The following is a 17,815-nucleotide window of genomic DNA, read 5'->3' as shown; positions in this document are numbered from 1 at the left end:
CGCTGCTCACGGCCCTGCTGGATGCGGAGCCGCCGGGCTCTGGGGACGAGAGCGAGCGGGCGGAGCCGGTGGAGCCGACGGAGCCGGGTGAGGCGGGGCCGGCGGGGCTGAGTGTCCTCCGCTGCACCTTGTGGCCGTGGCGCGAGCGGTGCTGCTCACCGCGCTCTGACCCCATAAGTAGCGAGCCCCAACTCTTGGCGGGCAGCAGGCCCGGCGGGCTCCTTCCCCTGGGGCTCTCTGCCATGACCTGGTGTTGCCCGCTTCCCTGAGCTTTGGGAGCGTTTATCAGAGTATCCTGCTTGTATTCTGTGACGCAGCTTGTAATTAAAATGGTGTCTAACGGCAAAGATTTCTGTTCTACATAGGTTTTACAAGGCTTCCAAATGCAGAGAGGAACACAGGCTGCCTTTGCAGTGCTGGTGCTAATTGCAGCCCCCTGACAGGAATGCAAATGCGGTTCCTCAGCACGTTCTTATCTCAGCATGTGTGGGATTTACATATATAACTCCTATTAATGCTAATGGCAGCTATATCTATAATTCTCTGTGCGGAGCTGACGCTATATTTTTATCTGAACTTGATGTAACTGGAAACAGACATAAAAGTGGAAAGATGGGTAGTTTCTTATGGGGAGCTCTCTTAAAATTCTAGCTCATTTTACATGAGAAGGAAGATGCACAAACTTTGCACTGTAACACGGGTATGAAAGGTTCATAATATTGAGATAGAAACTACCATCTAATCCTGAAAATGATCAGCAACTCTGATCCTGTTTCCCTTCATGTTTCTTTCTGTTGTTTTTTAAATTCCACGCAATCAGAAATTGCATCAGAAATCAGTACCACTGATTCCTGACTGGCTTGTTAATTTAGAACCAACGAGCTTTTAATGCTTAGAGATGTGCAGAGGTTTACTGGGAGTGTTTTTACTTAGACAATATGGCATCTTTTTTTATTTAGAGCTATAGTTCATCAGTTCATCACTCTCATTCTCTGGCAGAAGAGTAATGGTTGTATGTTACAGTGCTCCTGGAGCCAGAAGCATTCCAAAATGACACTGTGGTTGGTATCTTCTTCTATAATCAGAAGACATTTGCTTCCATTGGCAGCAAAATCTCTCAGCCTTCTAATAGTAATAGCTGAAGTTTACTGTCTCTGCTTGTTTAAAAGATTTTTTTCCCACTTTGTGTCTAGATGGCAAATGACAAATTCTGTTTTCAGATACAACCCCCTGCCATGGCTACTGTCCCATTAATTTAATAGAAACTAAGAGAAGAATGATAGTATGTCTGAGATGGCAACTGTCTTCCGAAGAAGTGATTATTTTTTAAAGCTCATTAGGTAAAGTGGTTGAGGATACCCAAGCTGTTTTACAGATTGTCTCCATTTTTATATGATTTTAAGTCTTATATATTTATATTATCTTATGCTTTGACTAAGGTTGGAGTCTCACTTTAGCGTTCAACTCAGTAGTTAAGTTATTGTTTCAGGATTGTTGTGCGTAAGCTAGAAGACTGTTCTGATGAGCACAGTTTATATGCTGAAATAAATGTCAAAGCCACAGAGACAGTTAGAGATAACAGAAGAATAAGATTTTGATGGCTCATTTGTAATGTTAGGAAAAAAGAGTCCAGTATCGTTTTATCATTGTGGAGAATTCAGCATGCTGCTGTACTGTAAATCCTTTGCAGTGGAGGAATAAATATATTTGTATACCACTGACTGCAAGAGAAATGAAACTGTTCCTTTCAACCTGAGAAATTTAAGTTTTAGTCAGTGTATGGAAAATGTAAATGTTATCCAAAGATTTAATAGCAAGAAGTGATATATAAACTTGCATCGGTACACAGAAATAACACTTGGTAAACATAAATCTTGAATATAAAAAACTGAGAGACAGTGAAAGCAAATTTACATTAGTATTTGTTATCAGAAAAAAATAATCTGAGTAGGCTGGACTGGCAATGTAGACTTGTAAAAACAGTCATAGTGACTTGTCTGTTCTCTCTGCATTTGGAAGAACTAGAAAGACCTATTGCTTATTTAATGACTAATTTCCAAAGGTGCATCACTTACTTAGTTTCTTGATGGAACAATTACTGTATCTTAATATCATTATAAACAAACATTCAAATTGCATGCTATTACGAATAAAATACATAATCCAGATTTGAATTCCAGATGGAGACAAGAACCTTTTGCTTCTGTACGTTCTGTGAAACCCATTCTGTAACCTTAAAGTACCATGAAAAATGGAAGGAACCCAATCACTGTGATTAAATTGCCCAGTACCTAATTAAATCGCTGTACCTGGTTGACTCATCTTTGAGCTAGCTGTCTAAACCTGACCTTGAAGAGTGATGGGGGAAAAATCATGTGGGATGGCTTATGTTAGCCAAAAAAACCCACAAACCAACAACAACCAGAAAACAACAAACCAAAAAACCAACAAGGAAATGAGTTGACTGAACACAATTTAATGAAAATTTTTCTTAACTCTTTTCAGGGAGGACCTATAATTTGCATAGAATCTAGACACTGCGTTTTCCTGAGCATTCAGCTTAGGAAAACATAAATTGTTTCATAAGAAAAATACATTTTTCCCTCTTAACAAATCATCTTAAGGTTTAAATGTGAATGCTGTTCACACTAGATTTTGTGAACTATATTTCATAAATGTTTTCCTGGTGCAGAAATGTTGGCAAATTTCTCATTTCAACTAAAAAGTAATAAAGGCATGAGTTTGCTGTTATTTGGGTGTTTCCACCCCTCCATTGTGTTGGAGATGTAACTTCAGGCTTTGTGTTCAGGTCTGAATGCCCTTGAGTCCACAGAACTAGAATTTGGAGAATGCACAGTTACATGTGGTAAGTAGCAAAGCAGATGAATAAAACATATTGTCATTTGCTTTTGGGGGGGGGAAAAAAGTGCTAACTGTAGCAATTTAGCAGTTGTAATTTGCATGCCCTCATTCACCTCTCATTGATTTCAATTGCCAATAACTATAATTAACAAAAACAATCAGGCTGATTGTCATTAGAAGTTTAGGTCAGATCTGTTGTTTTATTAAATTCACAGCCTGCAAGCTCCTATTTTAAACCAGTTCTCTACGTTTATTGGCACATGAGCTGCTTTCCCCAAAGTAACAATTTTCGCTATTTGTGAACATCTGTGAGATGTTCAGAAGATGAAAGATCTTCTGATGCTTCTCACAGATGTCTTCCCACATACAATATTGCCAAAAAATTGCTTGCCTGCAGTAGCCTGTTCTGTATTCCACATTTATACAATTTATAAGTTGTGCAATGGAGAGAAGAGGTATCATTCTGGAGTAGGAAGGGAGAGAGGAAAAATGAGTTGAGCCTTAGGAAGACATCTCTGTGTTTAGGGTGGTGATAGAAACTGCTGTGAGGTGGTAATTATGCTGCTTAGGAAGCAGGCTTGAATCAGAAATGATGATAATTTTTTTTTTTCTAAACAAATTTTGCTTCTCGTGAGACCACAGGAAAAGGAAAGAAGAGTTTCTGCCTCCATCATTTTGATGTTCTCTGGAGTGTACTTTTATATTTCTCCAGTCACTTTTTCATATTTCCAGCGATATAACTGCCTTGGTTACCTCAGGAAAACTACTTTGGATATTAGGATGTTATGGTTTTAGAATATATTATTTTTGCATCTACATACTTCAATATTTCCTTTTCTTCATAATTTCTAAGCTGGTTATGTGTTTGGTATGCCCATACCATCTGTGTACTCTTGGTAATCTCACTTGCTTTGGAGCGCGCATGTTTAGGGTACAAGAAGCTGCTCTTTATGTCCCATGCCTTTAGAAGACCTCTCAAATATTGCTTATCTTCAGAGAATTTCAGTAAGTTTTTTTGGTCCCTTGAAGTTAACGTTTAGCCCTTCTAAAGCTAGAAAGTATATAATGTTACTAAAGAATCAAAAAACTAAAGCTCTAAAAGCAACAACAGAAGATCATCATCTCATGCCTGCTCTTCAAACCATGTTTGTAGCCTTCATTGTAGTCTGGGCTGTTGCAATTCCTTGCATGTTTGTCTGTCGAAAGGCTGGAAGATATTGTATTATTTCTTCCAGTAAAACTGTAAAGCTCTTTGTCTACTTCCAGTTCTTTCTTATTGCTTATATTCATCTATCTAGCCCTGTATATTTGTTGGCTTCCAAACAGACTCCACTTTCTTATTTTTTTCCAAGTAATGCTATGGCTCAAATCCCTTGTTCTTTCTATTCATGGTCCATGTTTACAGAGGCATTAAAGCACGATTAATGCATATATTAATTATATCATATCTGCCTCAAGTTTGTATCAATCTCTCCATGGTCCAATTCTTTTGGCAACTACCTCTAGATTTCTCTCAGCCTCTGTTTTTCTATTGCGAATTCAGTTCTCTGTGGGTCATCCATCCTGCCTCCCCCGGTCTATTAATTTACATTTTTCCAAGGTAAATTTCATTAGGGTAATTTATTTTTACTGCATCGAAGCCAGTTTTCTCTTAAGGTAACTTGGATGACTTGGTGAAGTTAAGCCTTCATTCTTTAGAGCCTCTCAGTAAATTAATTTCATCAGCATTGGCAGTTGCTAAAAAGGGGTGAGGAAAGGAAACATGGGAATGAAAAAAGAAGGCTATCCAGAAAGAAGCAGCAGAGGAGTACTAAGAGAACTTGCAGATCTCATTAAAAGAGCTTTTTTTCATCAGCCCTTTGAGTGTGATATACTTCCTCAATTTTAATATTGCAATAGATAAGACATGGTGAGATTTTTCTCTGATGAATGTGATTACATTTAGTCCAGCACCCAGATTTTATCGAGCCATCCTTTTGGATTTTCATAGGTTTCCTATCTTATTTTTGTTAGCTAAAAAAACCTACATGGCCCTGAAGAAAGAGGAATGCCTTTAATAAAAGTGTCAGTTCACTGCCATTTACACCTCTGTCTCCGCATGCATGAGATGAGACATTCTCTGGAGTGGAGAATGATCCTCTTTTTGTGTCATTTTCAGTAAGTGGTGTTGTCTCCCTCTGTCACTTGAAGTACTGTTTCACGAGTAGCATGACATCTCTGAAAGCCATCGGTTTATATAATACACATTTAAGGAAGGCATATGCATCATACACACAATCTTCAAACCAATTCCCCATGTATTATTATACTGCAAGGTGGGGGTAACTCTCCTCTTTCCATGCCTGTTAGTAAACAAAATGCTTCTGGAAAAATGGCAAAACCTTTTTCTGTTTACTGGGCTTTAACATATTATTCCTACCTCCCCCACAAGCTATGTCATTCCAGTGAACTGTGTACACACAGCTTGGCAAAAACAATTAGAGCACTTGTTTTGAATTTGCTCATAATTGTTAAAATGAGGATGTTCCCATTGAAACCCTGATGAAGAGAGGGAACATATTTTGCTTACTTGAACACTGTGCAGGAATTTTCCTTAGCTTTACACATTTGTGATAGCTTAGCTCCCATTTTTTGCCTTCAGTGGGAATCACCATGTTGCAGTTGGAATTCTGGTGTTCTACATTTATATTCACCAGTTTCTCATAGGAAGCCCTGTGTTGCTGACCACCAGCTTTTGAGCACCTAAAAGCTTCATTCTGGAGGCAATAGTGATATTCCTGTATCACTTACTGTAGTTACCCTTAAGGCTCCTCAGTCCCAGTCCCAGGAGGGTTTGGTGCCTTCAGTTTCTGCTGACCTTGGTGGGAGTTGAAGACACTCCAGCAATCACAAAACTGAGTTGGCAGCCTGCATAGTATTCTCTGTGCCATCTGATTCGATCATTTGAAGGCCAGGAGACGGAATGCTTTGATACTTAAAGTGAATTAACTGTTTTGCAGAACATACATTAGTAGCTTCATTTCAAATGATTTTTTGGAAAGAACAGTGTTGAATTAATATTGAATTCTTCTGACACACAGGAAAATGATGATTCTAAGGATCTGGCTCCCTATGGTGCAGAGTCTGACAGATGTAAATGTTGCTTTGAAATCTTAGATACCAACACGGGATTGCTTTAGCAGGCACTCTGAGAAGATCTGTTTTACCTAGTGTTTGGTAGATACATCATTAACATCTAGGATAAAGAAAGAAAGCAAGAACAGAGTATGGAGAAAGTGAAGTACGGAGTATAATTTTTTTTTCTTTTTTTTTTCCCCCAAAGGGATTGGCATTCAGGAAGTTCTGTTAACAAGTGGATGCCCTGGGGATGAAGCAAAATGTATTGTTGGTGTGAAGGAATGCCGTGGGCCAGTGGACTGTGGATGTGAGTGGAACACTGTGATGTAGTAATCTAAAGGAAATAAGTGAATTCAAGTGAAGTATTCTTATTTGTGTCATGGAAGTGAATGCAATTATTATATTCCACCCTCCAGTTACCCCGTTCAACAATCTGGTAGCATTTACGACCTCATTTTTGTACTGATGAGCATTTGGTTTCAAGCCCCTGTAAAACACCATTTTTCTTCTATGTGTTTAGTTCCAGATATTGCACTAAGCAAAAAATATTTGAAGTAATTTTAAGGGAAAGGATAATTTCCAAGTAACATTCTGTGGTTCGAAGAATTACGAGCTTTATGATCCATACAGAGATGTTTCATATAGCTGATGATGTACCTATTAAAAATCCCTCCTATAGGGGGAAGACCAATTTCTGAGAACTCTACAAGCGTGATGATGACTTGTATTTATATCTCTCCTGAAAATCGATTTAAATATGTTTGGAAGATCTTAATTCCAGACAAGGTGAGTAATTGAACCCCACTTTGTGCAGAAAAACTGCATAAAAGATGTGTTTATTGCATGCTCCATGCAAAATGTTAAAGTATCTGTGCTGATTATTTCCTTTGCTGTTAGAACACAAATAAGCTCTGATTTGTTACGAGCAAGTTAGTTTATATGGCCTTGCACTTTTATGCAACTTCAATTTCCTCTTTTTGTAGGGGAGACAATAATTTTAGAGTTTCTTCCTTCTTACTTCAGAGAAACTGGGCATTGTGATTGATGAGTGAATGCATCTTATGAAGTCACAATCACATTGCACTTCCCAGTTGTTCTCATAGGAGGTGCTGAAGAGATGGGAGGAATTTCCTCTGACTGGTTGAAAACTGTTGGAAGAAACCAAGCACTTTTCTGTGAATCTGACATGATGTGACTCTGCTTTGCAGATGAACTTAAAAAGAGACAAACCATTTTTTTTTTCTTTTATATATGGGCAGCCAGCAAGCATTCTTCCCAATGATTCAGCTGTTGTGGTAGTACGCAGAGCTATGCGTTCATTTACTTACCTGTGTGAAACTCAGGAAAATGGAAGTATAATTGCCTCTGTAAAATACACAGTGAAAGCAGCAACTGGTAAGCTTGTAAAGACATTTACAGTCTTCCAGTGTTATGTCCTTGTGTTTGTTGTGTGGCATTTGATTTTCATGGGATTGCGTGTCACCAGTAATATATAGGCAGGGGCTTGTATGTGGTAATGATTGTCATGAAATGCAGGCCAATGAAAGAGACACAGAAAATGACAGGATGGGTACAAAAGGGTTCCTTCTGGAAGAAGTATTTTCTTTGCCTTTGTAAAAAGTCAAGCTAAAATAAGGAGATTTTCCTGTTACCTACTCATTTGTTACTACACCCAGGTTGGTTAACACAGACTTCTCGTCTCTTTGAGCTACATAGAACCTGCAGCACATCAGACAGTTTGCAGTTAAGTCTCCTTTCCACTTCAGTACTGAAGCTGTAAAACAACCCTTTGAGATTTTTCTTTCAGCTGCCATCTGGAATTTGCTTATGCACAATAGATTTAGGGAGGTTTAACTTTGAAAAGAGTATTTCATACGACAGTTCCCCATAACATCTTTCTCTCCTGCTCTGCTAGCTAGATTTTTGCTGACTCATAAGGAAAGGTAACGGTGTGCTGATTTTCTCAAATCATGGGAGAAGCCATGTGAAAACTCCAGCTTTTGTAATCGGAGAAAGAGTGAAAGTTTTCCTATGCATTTTTTTTCCCCCAAAATAATATAGGTTCAGGTCTTTTTTTTTCTGAAAAATCATGGCAGACTAGAAAGAAAGAAATAATTTGTGAGACTTATCTCCATGTTACACCCCTCCATGTTTTTTGCCTCCACTTCTAATCTTCCTTTTTTTCCTTTCTGCAAAATGTATCTCTCTTGAGGTTTTTTCTTCCATTGTACATAAATGAGGATTTTATTTTCTAAATCCATCTGGCAGTCACAAAACGCCCAAATCTTTGGTTACATCTATTTCTTTCTTTCTTTTTTTCTTTTTTTAACTTCTGCAGTATTTAGTTTCTGCATTTCTTTTTGTACAAAAAGTTTCCTTTTTGAGACCTGAATTAGCTGAGCACATAATCTGTTTTTGGCTTAAACATGCAAATAGTCCTATTGATTTGAGTTGGTGAGTCATCAATAGAACTACGTGTTTGTATTTAAACTCTGGTTAAGTTGTGGTGAAAAGTGGTCAGATGAAACCCACCCAACAGATACATCCATTGAAAACTTCTTACAAGGTTTGAGTGTTGGCTCAGAAAATATTTATGAGTAGACTGAAGTCTGAAGAAGAGCAGTTCTAACATTGATTAAGTAGTTAAAAAGGTTAATTGTTCTGCCTAGTGCCAGACTGGCTTCCTTTAGCCTTGCTATGTAGATATCCAAAGGAATTTCTGGGCTTTAGTTTCTACTGCCATTGCTTGGATTTCAGATATTATTAGCTCTTAATTAGGTACATGGAAGAATTTATCAGTGGAAGCTGGAATGAGAAAGTACCAAGACTTTCAGCATACCTGTATTGCTGTCTGTAGCACAGAATCATAGAATGGCTTAGGATGGAAGGGACATCTAAGATCATCTAGTTCCAACCTCCCTTCTACGGGCAGGGTTGCCAGCCACTGGATCATGCTGCCCAGAGCCCCATCCATCCTGGCCTTGTATGCCTCCACCAGGGATGGAGCATCCACAGCTTCTCTGGACAACTTGTGTCAGTTCTTCACCACCTCTGAGTAAAAAAAATTCTTCCTAACATCTAACCTAACTCTCCCCTCCTTTAGTTTAAAGCCATGCCCACTTGTTCTGTTACTGTCTGTCCATATAAAAAGTCAGTCTCACTCCTGCCTATGAGCTCCACCCTAGCAGTGGAAGGCCACAGTGAGGTCTCCCCAGAAACTTTTCCAAGCCAAACTCCCTCAAACTTTCTTCACAGGAGAGGTGCTCCAGCCCTCTGATCACCTTTGTGGCCCTCCTTTGGACCAGCTCCAACAACTCTGCACCCTTCCTGTACTGGGAGCTCTGGCTGGACACAGTACTCAAGATGAGTCATCACAAGGGCAGAACAGAGGTGGACAATCACCTCCCTTGCTCTGCTAGCCACTCCTCTTTTGATGCAGCCCAGGATACTGTTGGCCTTCCAGGCTGCAAGAGCACACTACTGGCTTATGTCCAACTTTTCGTACACCAAAACCCTCCAGTCCTTCTGCGCAGGGCTGCACTCAGTAAGTTCTTCTCAGCAATATCTGGGTTTGCCCTGACCCAGGTGCAACACCTTGACCTTGGCCTTCTTGAACCTCATTAGATTCATGTGGGCCCACTTTTCAAGCCTGTCTGGATCCCTCTAGATGGCATCCCTTCCATCATCTATTGTGTCAACTGCACCACTAAGCTCGGTGTCATCAGCAGACTTACTGAGAGGACCCTGCATCCTACTGTCTATGTAATTGATAAAGATGTTGAAGAGCACTGGCCTCAAGACAGACTGCTGGGAGACTTCACTCATGACTGGCCTCCACCTGGAAATAGAGATCTCTGGCAGCAGTCATCCAAGCAATTCTTCATCCACCAAATAGTCCAGCTTTCATATCCATATCTCTCCAATTCAGCGATAAGGATATGGAGTGGGACCGTGTCAAAGGACTTGCACAAGTCCAAGTAGGCAACATCGGTTGCCCCTTCTTTGTTCACTGATGCTATGCCTCCATCATAGAAGGCTGTGAGATTGGTCAGGCACAATCTGCCCTTGGTGAAGCTGTGTTGGCTGTCTCAGATCACCTCCTCGTCTTCTATGTGCTTTAATATCTCTTCAGGGTGGATCTGCTCCGTGATCTTCCCAGGCATAGAGGTGAGGTTCACCAGCCTGTAGTTTCCCAGGTCTTTCTTTCACCTTTTCTTGAAAGTGGGAGTGACATTTCCCTTTTTTCTAGTCACCTGTGCTTGACAGCCATGACTCTTCAAACATGGAGGATAGCTTTGCAACCACATTAGCCAGTTCCTTCAGGACCCTGTGATACATGTCATCTGGCGTCATAGGCTTGTACACATTCAGCCTTGTGAGTTGGTCTCTGACTTGCTCTTTTCTTACACCAGGAGGGATTTTGCAACCCCCTAACAATGGGGAGCAAATTGGTCTTTGGATGGTCACACATGTAGTAAGATCAGAATACTGCATTTAGTTTTCCAGTATGATTAGGAGGATGTTACAAAGATCATTCTGGCAGCATCAATGCATGTGGCAAAATTCCATGTGCTTGGTTTTAGATTTTCATAGCTGTTGTCTTCTGTTTTGCAGAGATGCTCGGCTCTCTAAGAGCATAGCTTGCTGTTTTCCAGGCTTGGAAATGGGTAGTGTTTCTTCCCACATAACAATGCTGTCTTTTCCAGTTTCTAATTAAAAGATCTTTTGAAATGAGGGCTGGGGAATTTGAGACTTAATTTAAGCAAGGTGGTTTGTCTACTTAATCCAGTCTTACCATTCAGAGAACACCTTTTTCTGTTCCATTATCTGATTTCTAAGATGAGATGTAAAGAGGGGTAGAATCACGAAGTCAGCATCAGAAATAAGACAAAAAATCTCGTTTTTCACATATAGGACTGAACTGGCTTTTTTTTTTCTTTCTTTTCTTTTTTTTTCTTTTTTTTTTCTTTTTTCTTCCCATAGCATCAAAAACTAGTCCAAAAGATTTCTAGTCACCATAAGATGGGCAGTTGTGATGGGCTGCCTTTAGTTGTCTGCCAGACCCTGCTGAGCTGCTTTCCCACTCCCCTTTCTCAACTGAACAGGAGGAAGAAAATAAAATGGAAAACTCATGGGTCAAGATAAGGACAGAGAGATCACTTACTAGTTATCGTCACAGGCAAAACAGACTCCACTTGGGGAAAATTCATTTAATATACTGCCAGTTATAATAGGGTTTGTTGGTGAGGAACAAAGACAAAAACTATGACACTTTTCCTCCTGCTTCCTTTTTCTGAGGCTCGACTTCAGTCTTCCATTCCTAACTCTTCTACCTCACCTCCTTGAACAGTGCAGGTGGATGGGGAATGGGAGGCTGTAGTCAGTCCATAAGAGTTCCTCTTTGCCACTCTTTTCTCCTAATGCTTTTTTCCCATGAGTTCTCCACGGGCCACGGTCCTCAGGATAAACCTGGTTCAGCATGGGCTCTATGTGGATCATATTTCCTTCAGGGAACCCTTGCCTACTCAAGCATGGGTTCCTTCACAGACTGCAGCATGGAGATCCCCTCTAGTTTGGTCTCCCATGGGCTGCCAGTTAATCTCTGCTCCGTTGCCTTGAGTACCGCCTCCCACTCTGAGCTTGATGTACTATGTATTACTTCCTAAATGACTTTTTTTTTCATCCAACCAAGAGGCATCTGAGGTCAGTTTGTATTTCATCTTTCTCATCACCTATATCCCTCCCTGTGCTATTCCAAAGTGATAAATTTCTTTGTGATAGTGCCAGAACTGCAGGATGGAGCTAAGGAAGCAGAGTTGAGCTTGCTTAGCAGCAGTCACTTCTTCTTGACACTGCTCTAGAGAGAAAACCTTGAAGTGGTCAACAAGGCAGTCAATAAGGGGGAAATGTATTTGTTTTGATCTCATCCTTTTTCCAGTTCTGTTGTTCTACCTGTGTGAAAAACAGCGTCCAGATTTCAAAATACCATCTATTTCCATCAAAGACAACATTTGAAAATATGTGCTGTGACGCTTTAGTTCAGATTTTCACACGTGAGGTGGGAGGATGGGAGAGCATGCTGCAGAAGGACTAGTAAGGCCTTACATGAATTTGTGGCATGTGGCAAAACATTGTATGAGTTGATTTTAATGCTGTGCACAAAGAACTTCTGTGTGTCCTTTACCACTGATGGCTATGATTCTCAATGACCTTTTGTTGAACAATGGTAATGACCTTTTTGTATGAGTGATTGGTTTTAGTAATTTGACTTCTCTTTTTTGGGTTGTTGGTTTTTTTTGTTTTGTTTTGTTTTGTTTTCAAAACTATTCAGGCTGATGTCTCTTTGTCTTTTATAGTAAGAGAAACATAACTAAGAAGTATTTTATCATCAAAAATTATTGAGATCTCTCCAAGGAAAATCTCAACTTTTAATAGCTGACATTTCTCTGTGTCCCTCTTACTAAATCACTACACTGAAGTACAGTAGAGGGTCTTATTTCACACTCCCACCCATTATGTTGTTGTATGTTTTTTGAAGACTTTGGGACTGGAAGACAGTTTGTTCAAAATTACTAATAATAGTGCTGTGAGGGGGGAGGACTTTGCAAGGGAGGAGTGTGAGAGCAGGGAACGATCCTCATCACCATGCTCTGTGAATAGTGTCAGCCTCCTGAGATCCCAGCTATGCCCCAGCTCCACGCTTTTCACAGGTGGAAGAGCAAGTTGGGCTGTGTGCATAGTGCCCCTTCTGTAGAGAAGATGGCAGCAATAGTGTTTTGTGTCTCAGAAGCCTTTACAGCTCCCACTTCTCTACAGTTTGTTTCTTGCTGATGACTTCAGTTCCAGAGCTTCTTTTAAAGGCAGAATTCACATCTCTATAATGCGTCACTGCGCAAGCGCATTATCAGCATTGCCATGTTGTCCTTGTATTTGCACAGAAGAGGAATGCATGGTCCCAGTGCAAAGTGTAGCAACATGGATCTCCTCTGTGTGTGTGTGCAATCCTGTTCTCACGTTTGCATATACCCATGCATTTTTAATACGTAGGATAAATCTTAGAGACAGTTTGAAAAGGAATAAAAAAAAAACCAAAAACCCACCTGTGCATCACTATTGTATTAAGGGAAAGAACAGTGTGTGAGGCAGAGACTCTCATTGCCCTCTGCCAAACTGATACATACTTTCTGGATCTGGAAACTGGTGGAAAGAACTCCTGTTGGCTGCTAGACCATATGAACAATTGCTTGAGCATCTGTTTATAGAAGGAACATTGCTGTGCAGTTATCATAGATCATTATCATAGATTTACTCCCCTGTTCCCTACTTAGAAGCTCAAGTATATGAGAGCCAAGAGAAGTCTGACTGACAGTGAAGATGAGGCAAAGAACTCATTGAGTACCTCAGTCCTCTCCATGTCTGAGGAGGCCACCTCTCCCCTTCTATTTATCAGAGGGAGAACACACTCATTTGCATGTCTGTTCTGCACAGTGTATCTTAAGAATCCCTTCTTGTTCGTTTTTACATTATTCTCCAAGTTCGGTTCCATCTGCACCTTGGCTTTCCTGATCCCACCCTTGCACACCTAGACAGCATCCTTATTTTTTCCCAAGCCAATTCCATCTGCACCTTGGCTTTCCTGATCCCAGTCTTGCACATATAGGCAGCATCCTTATTTTCTTCCCAAGCCGCCCATCCCCACTTCCACTGCTTATACTTTTCCTTTTTTTTCCCCTCAACCTAACCTGCTGGAAAGAAATTCATCTTCATAACTGAGATCTACTTTTACTGCCTACAATTTACGTGCAGCACCCTTGCATTTCATTTAACTACATTCCTTTTTTAGTCATGGTAAATGTAGGTAACCAACAGGAATATATTGAGAATCACAAACTTTCCATGGGCTGGAAAATTCTGAAAAAATGCAGTAGCAGGAGACATTCTGACTATTTGATGGACTAGGAATTGGCTGGCTGGTCGCAGCCAAAGGGTTGTGATCAGTGGTTCTGTGTCGGGGTGGAGGCTGGTCACAAGCGGTGTCCCCCAGGGGTTGGTCTTGGGACTGGTGCTCTTCAGCATCTTCATCAGTGACACAGATGATGGCATTGAGTGCACCCTCAGCAAGTTTGCGGATGATACGAAGCTGAGCGGTGCAGTCGATACATTGGAAAGAAGGGAAGCCATCCAGAGGGATCTGGACAGGCTAGAGAAGTGGGCCCGTGAACACCTAATGAGGTTCAATAAGGCCAAGTGCAAGGTGCTGCACTTGGATTGGGGCAATCCCAGGTATTCATACAAACTGGGGGAAGATCTCCTTGAGAGCAGCCCTGTGGAGAAGGACTTGGGGGTCCTGGTGGATGAGAAGCTGGACATGAGCCAGCAGTGTGCACTTACAGCCCGGAAGGTCAACTGTGTTCTGGGCTGCATTAAAAAGGTGGCCAGCAGGCCTCCAGTACAAGAAGGACACAGAGCTTTTGAAATGAGTCCAAAGGAGGGCCACTAAGATGATCAGAGGGCTGGAGCACCTTTCCTATGAGGAAAGGTTGAGGGAACTGGGATTGTTTCGCTTGGAGAAGAGAAGGATCCGGGGAGACCTCGTTGTGGCCTTCCAGTACTTGAAGGGAGCGTATAAACAGGAGGGGGGACAGCTGTTTATGAGGGTGGATAGTGATAGGACAAGGGAGAATGATTGTAAACTAAGTCAGGGAAGGTTTAGGTTGGATATTAGGAAGAAGTTTTTCACACAGAGGGTGGTGAAGCACTGGAACAGGTTGCCCAAGGAGGTTGTGGATGTCCCATCCCTGGAGGCATTCAAGGCCAGGCTGGATGTGGCTCTGGGCAGCCTGGTCTGCTGGTTGGTGACCCTGCACATAGCAGGGGGGTTGAAACTCGATGATCATTGTGGTCCTTTTCAACCCAGGCCATTCTATGATTCTATGAATCTGCTTATAAATTTATTATAAATTTATTTTTGGTCTGTAGAACTCTAGAAAATTTCCAATGATGGTGCTTACAACTTTAGGAATTTCATTACAGTGTAATGGTAGAATATATACAGTAGCGCTTTTCTTCATCATTCTTTATAACAAAGTAGTCTGCAGACTTTCAGTGAGCTGTAGACTCCAAGCTGAATGTCATTGAACTAAACTTCATGTTTTAAAAAAGAAATTGTTCTTTCTATTCTTGCTAAGTTAAGTGGATTTTTTTTTTTAAAGCTTGTGTAAATATATCTTTGCAACCTTTACTGTAAGCTTTAAGGCACATTCTGGCAGCAGCAAAATTCTCACTGCCTAATTGGGAATGTTGCCTGGACTTGACATGTATGATCAGGGGCTTGATACTGCTCCTGATGTGAAAATTTTTGCTCATCATAAAACAGCTTCTTGGGAAGCTGCTTTTCTGACTGTTTCCTGCTTGCATTTTAAATGTGTGTATACTTGTAAGGAAATCCCTTTGTATTATCAGGTTGTCTCTAGGGCAGTTTTAGATAGTGACTACCAGAAGAACTTCCTGCCTAGGAAGAAAACTTGAGTAGATCAGCAGTGGATAACAGAAAGCTTGCTTTTCTCTTTAGGAGGTTCCTGTTACAGACTGTAAAAAGAGGTATTCTTAGATGTCTAAATTCACATCTTGTCAAGGAGAAAAATATATTACATTAATGAAATTGCAAATCAAAGATAATTTTCACTGATGTCTGTTCCCCCATGTAATTCTGGAAAGGCAGTTCAGTCGGTGAAGCAATTAACTCTGTATTGTCTGAAAAGCCAATATTCAGTCACACTATGTATAATATTCACAGCTTGTTCACCATTCTCCCTCCCCTGTATCTTGTAGAAAGATCAGGAGAATCCTATAGATGAGCTGTGGTTTATGAATACCAAAAGATTCTGTGAAGCAGGAGAATGAAACTCCAATGATGTGATGAAAGAGTTCTTTAGATACTACAGTGATGACAGTGACAGAAGACCTTATACAGACATAGAAATGCGGTAGAAATAGAAATGGTTTTCCTGCAATCATTCTGCTAACAGAGAATACATGCCAGTTTGAATAATTCTGTATAGCAATGAGCAATGAGATATCACATTATAGTTTTAGACACTCATATCAGAGAAAATAAAAGAAAAATTAAAGTTGGCCTGTCTACTGTTACCAAAGCTGGAGAGATCTGGAAAGATGTGCCGTGGTTCATTGATTTGGTTGAATGTGGCTGAACTAAGAAGTTCTTGTGTTCCAGTTTGAGCCTATTGCCCCTTGTCCTGATGATGAGCACCACTGAAAAGAGCCTGTCCCCACCAACTTGACTCCCACCCTTTAGATATTTACAGGTGCTAATAAGATACCCTCTCTGTCTTCTCCTGCGTCCCATTCCAAATACCTTGGTTAGATCTGCCTTTGCAAAAAAGGCATGAAATGTTACTATTCTGACTTTGTAAAGGCATGGAGATCATGAAAGACCTCAAGATGAAAGAATGAAGAACCGTTTCTTCTCACTGTTGTTCATATTAAATGCTTGATTCTTTGCATCAAATTTGAAAATTTGAACATAATAATGACTATATATTTCTTTTTTAAGAACCGAAAACAAAACAACCAAAGGGAAAAGAAAAAGGACAATCGAGGAGAAGAAGGACAAATGCCATTCTGGTCTTTTGCGTGGTTACTGCAGTCATTGTAACGATTGGTGTGATCTTTGTCATAATCTTTATAATTCTTTACTGGTAAGTGGACAACGTGCAATGTGTTTTATGTGTTACTTGATCAAAATATGGTATTATTGGTGACCAAAATGACCTGGGCTAAACTATTTCAGGATTCTGTGTAGTTTAATATTTGTATTGCCAGTAAAGAGAGACAAGCAAGCTTTAGAAGACTGGATGGAAGTACCTTTCAAAGCAGTTATAGTGACTGCAGATGGGAGGGGAACAATTCGAAGCAATTTATGTAAAGTTAAATGTGTGGGGTTTTTTGTTTTTTTTCTTTTTCTTTTTCTTCTTTTTTTTTTTCTATTTCAGGGCTGTTGTCAAAACTAGCTTGGTTTGTCAAGATGACAAAGACAAAAAACTGACCAACAAAAGTTCAGTGAATACCTTGGAATAAGTAGACTCTCGCTCAGTCAGTGTTGACTTTCAAGGTGTTGGAGTTCCTGCACCTGCATCTACTGTGATCTCACTAACTTCATTAGCCACAATACAAGAAGTGCCAGAAGTCCTTCCAGCATTTGCATAATGAAGAAATTTAATTAAAAAAGAAAAAGAAAAATATTTTTTTTTAAAAAGATCAGATTACACAGAAGCAGTATATAAAGATATTAAAAAAACCAACAGCAACAAAAAAACAAAACAAGCACTTTTTACAGTTTATTCACTGTCTTAGATTACTGAACTTCAAATAAAATTATAAAAATCATCCTATTTTACTGTATATATCCAATCTAGGTAGTGTAATAGTTTGAGCACCTCTGATTTGGAGAATTAAAGCCAAATTTTGAGGAGGAGATTGAAAAGAATATATTTAACATCTCTTATATTGATGGCAGTGTTATTCTAGACTATATGAAACTGAGCATACAGCCTAGGTAGAAACCAGGCAAAAACAAAATGTTCTTAATCTTCCTGATGATCTTCAACCACAGAACCTCATATATAATCACTGTAATCACTGTAATCACACTTCTAGACATATGGAAGGGTATGTAATGGTAGGGAAGATTAATAACATTTCCTTTTTAACCTTCATTAGTTTTTTACCTTCACACTTGTATGTGTAATCATTTCTGCCATCCAAGGGACCAAAACATGTGAACAGAAGCATACCCTAGTTCAGGCCAAGGATTCGT

The 17,815-nt window shown here is 40.1% G+C and overlaps 1 protein-coding gene across 1 annotated transcript; it reads left to right on the top strand.

Moving 5' to 3' along the window:
- Positions 1-5: 5 nt before the first annotated feature.
- On the top strand, positions 6-17,385 carry SPACA1 (sperm acrosome associated 1; the record flags this gene model as incomplete). Its single annotated transcript, XM_019613569.1, has 7 exons — positions 6-87; positions 2,810-2,866; positions 6,185-6,286; positions 6,659-6,765; positions 7,239-7,374; positions 16,553-16,697; positions 16,992-17,385. Coding segments are annotated over 7 exons (714 nt in total), but the record flags the coding sequence as incomplete, so codon positions are not given.
- Between the last annotated feature and the right edge of the window lie 430 nt (positions 17,386-17,815).

Source organism: Meleagris gallopavo, chromosome 2 (assembly GCF_000146605.3).
Source record: "Meleagris gallopavo isolate NT-WF06-2002-E0010 breed Aviagen turkey brand Nicholas breeding stock chromosome 2, Turkey_5.1, whole genome shotgun sequence".
In the NCBI taxonomy this organism is placed as follows: Eukaryota; Metazoa; Chordata; class Aves; order Galliformes; family Phasianidae; genus Meleagris; species Meleagris gallopavo.
The sequence above is the reverse complement of the archived record's forward strand: the minus strand, read 5'-3'. Positions and strand labels throughout refer to the sequence as shown.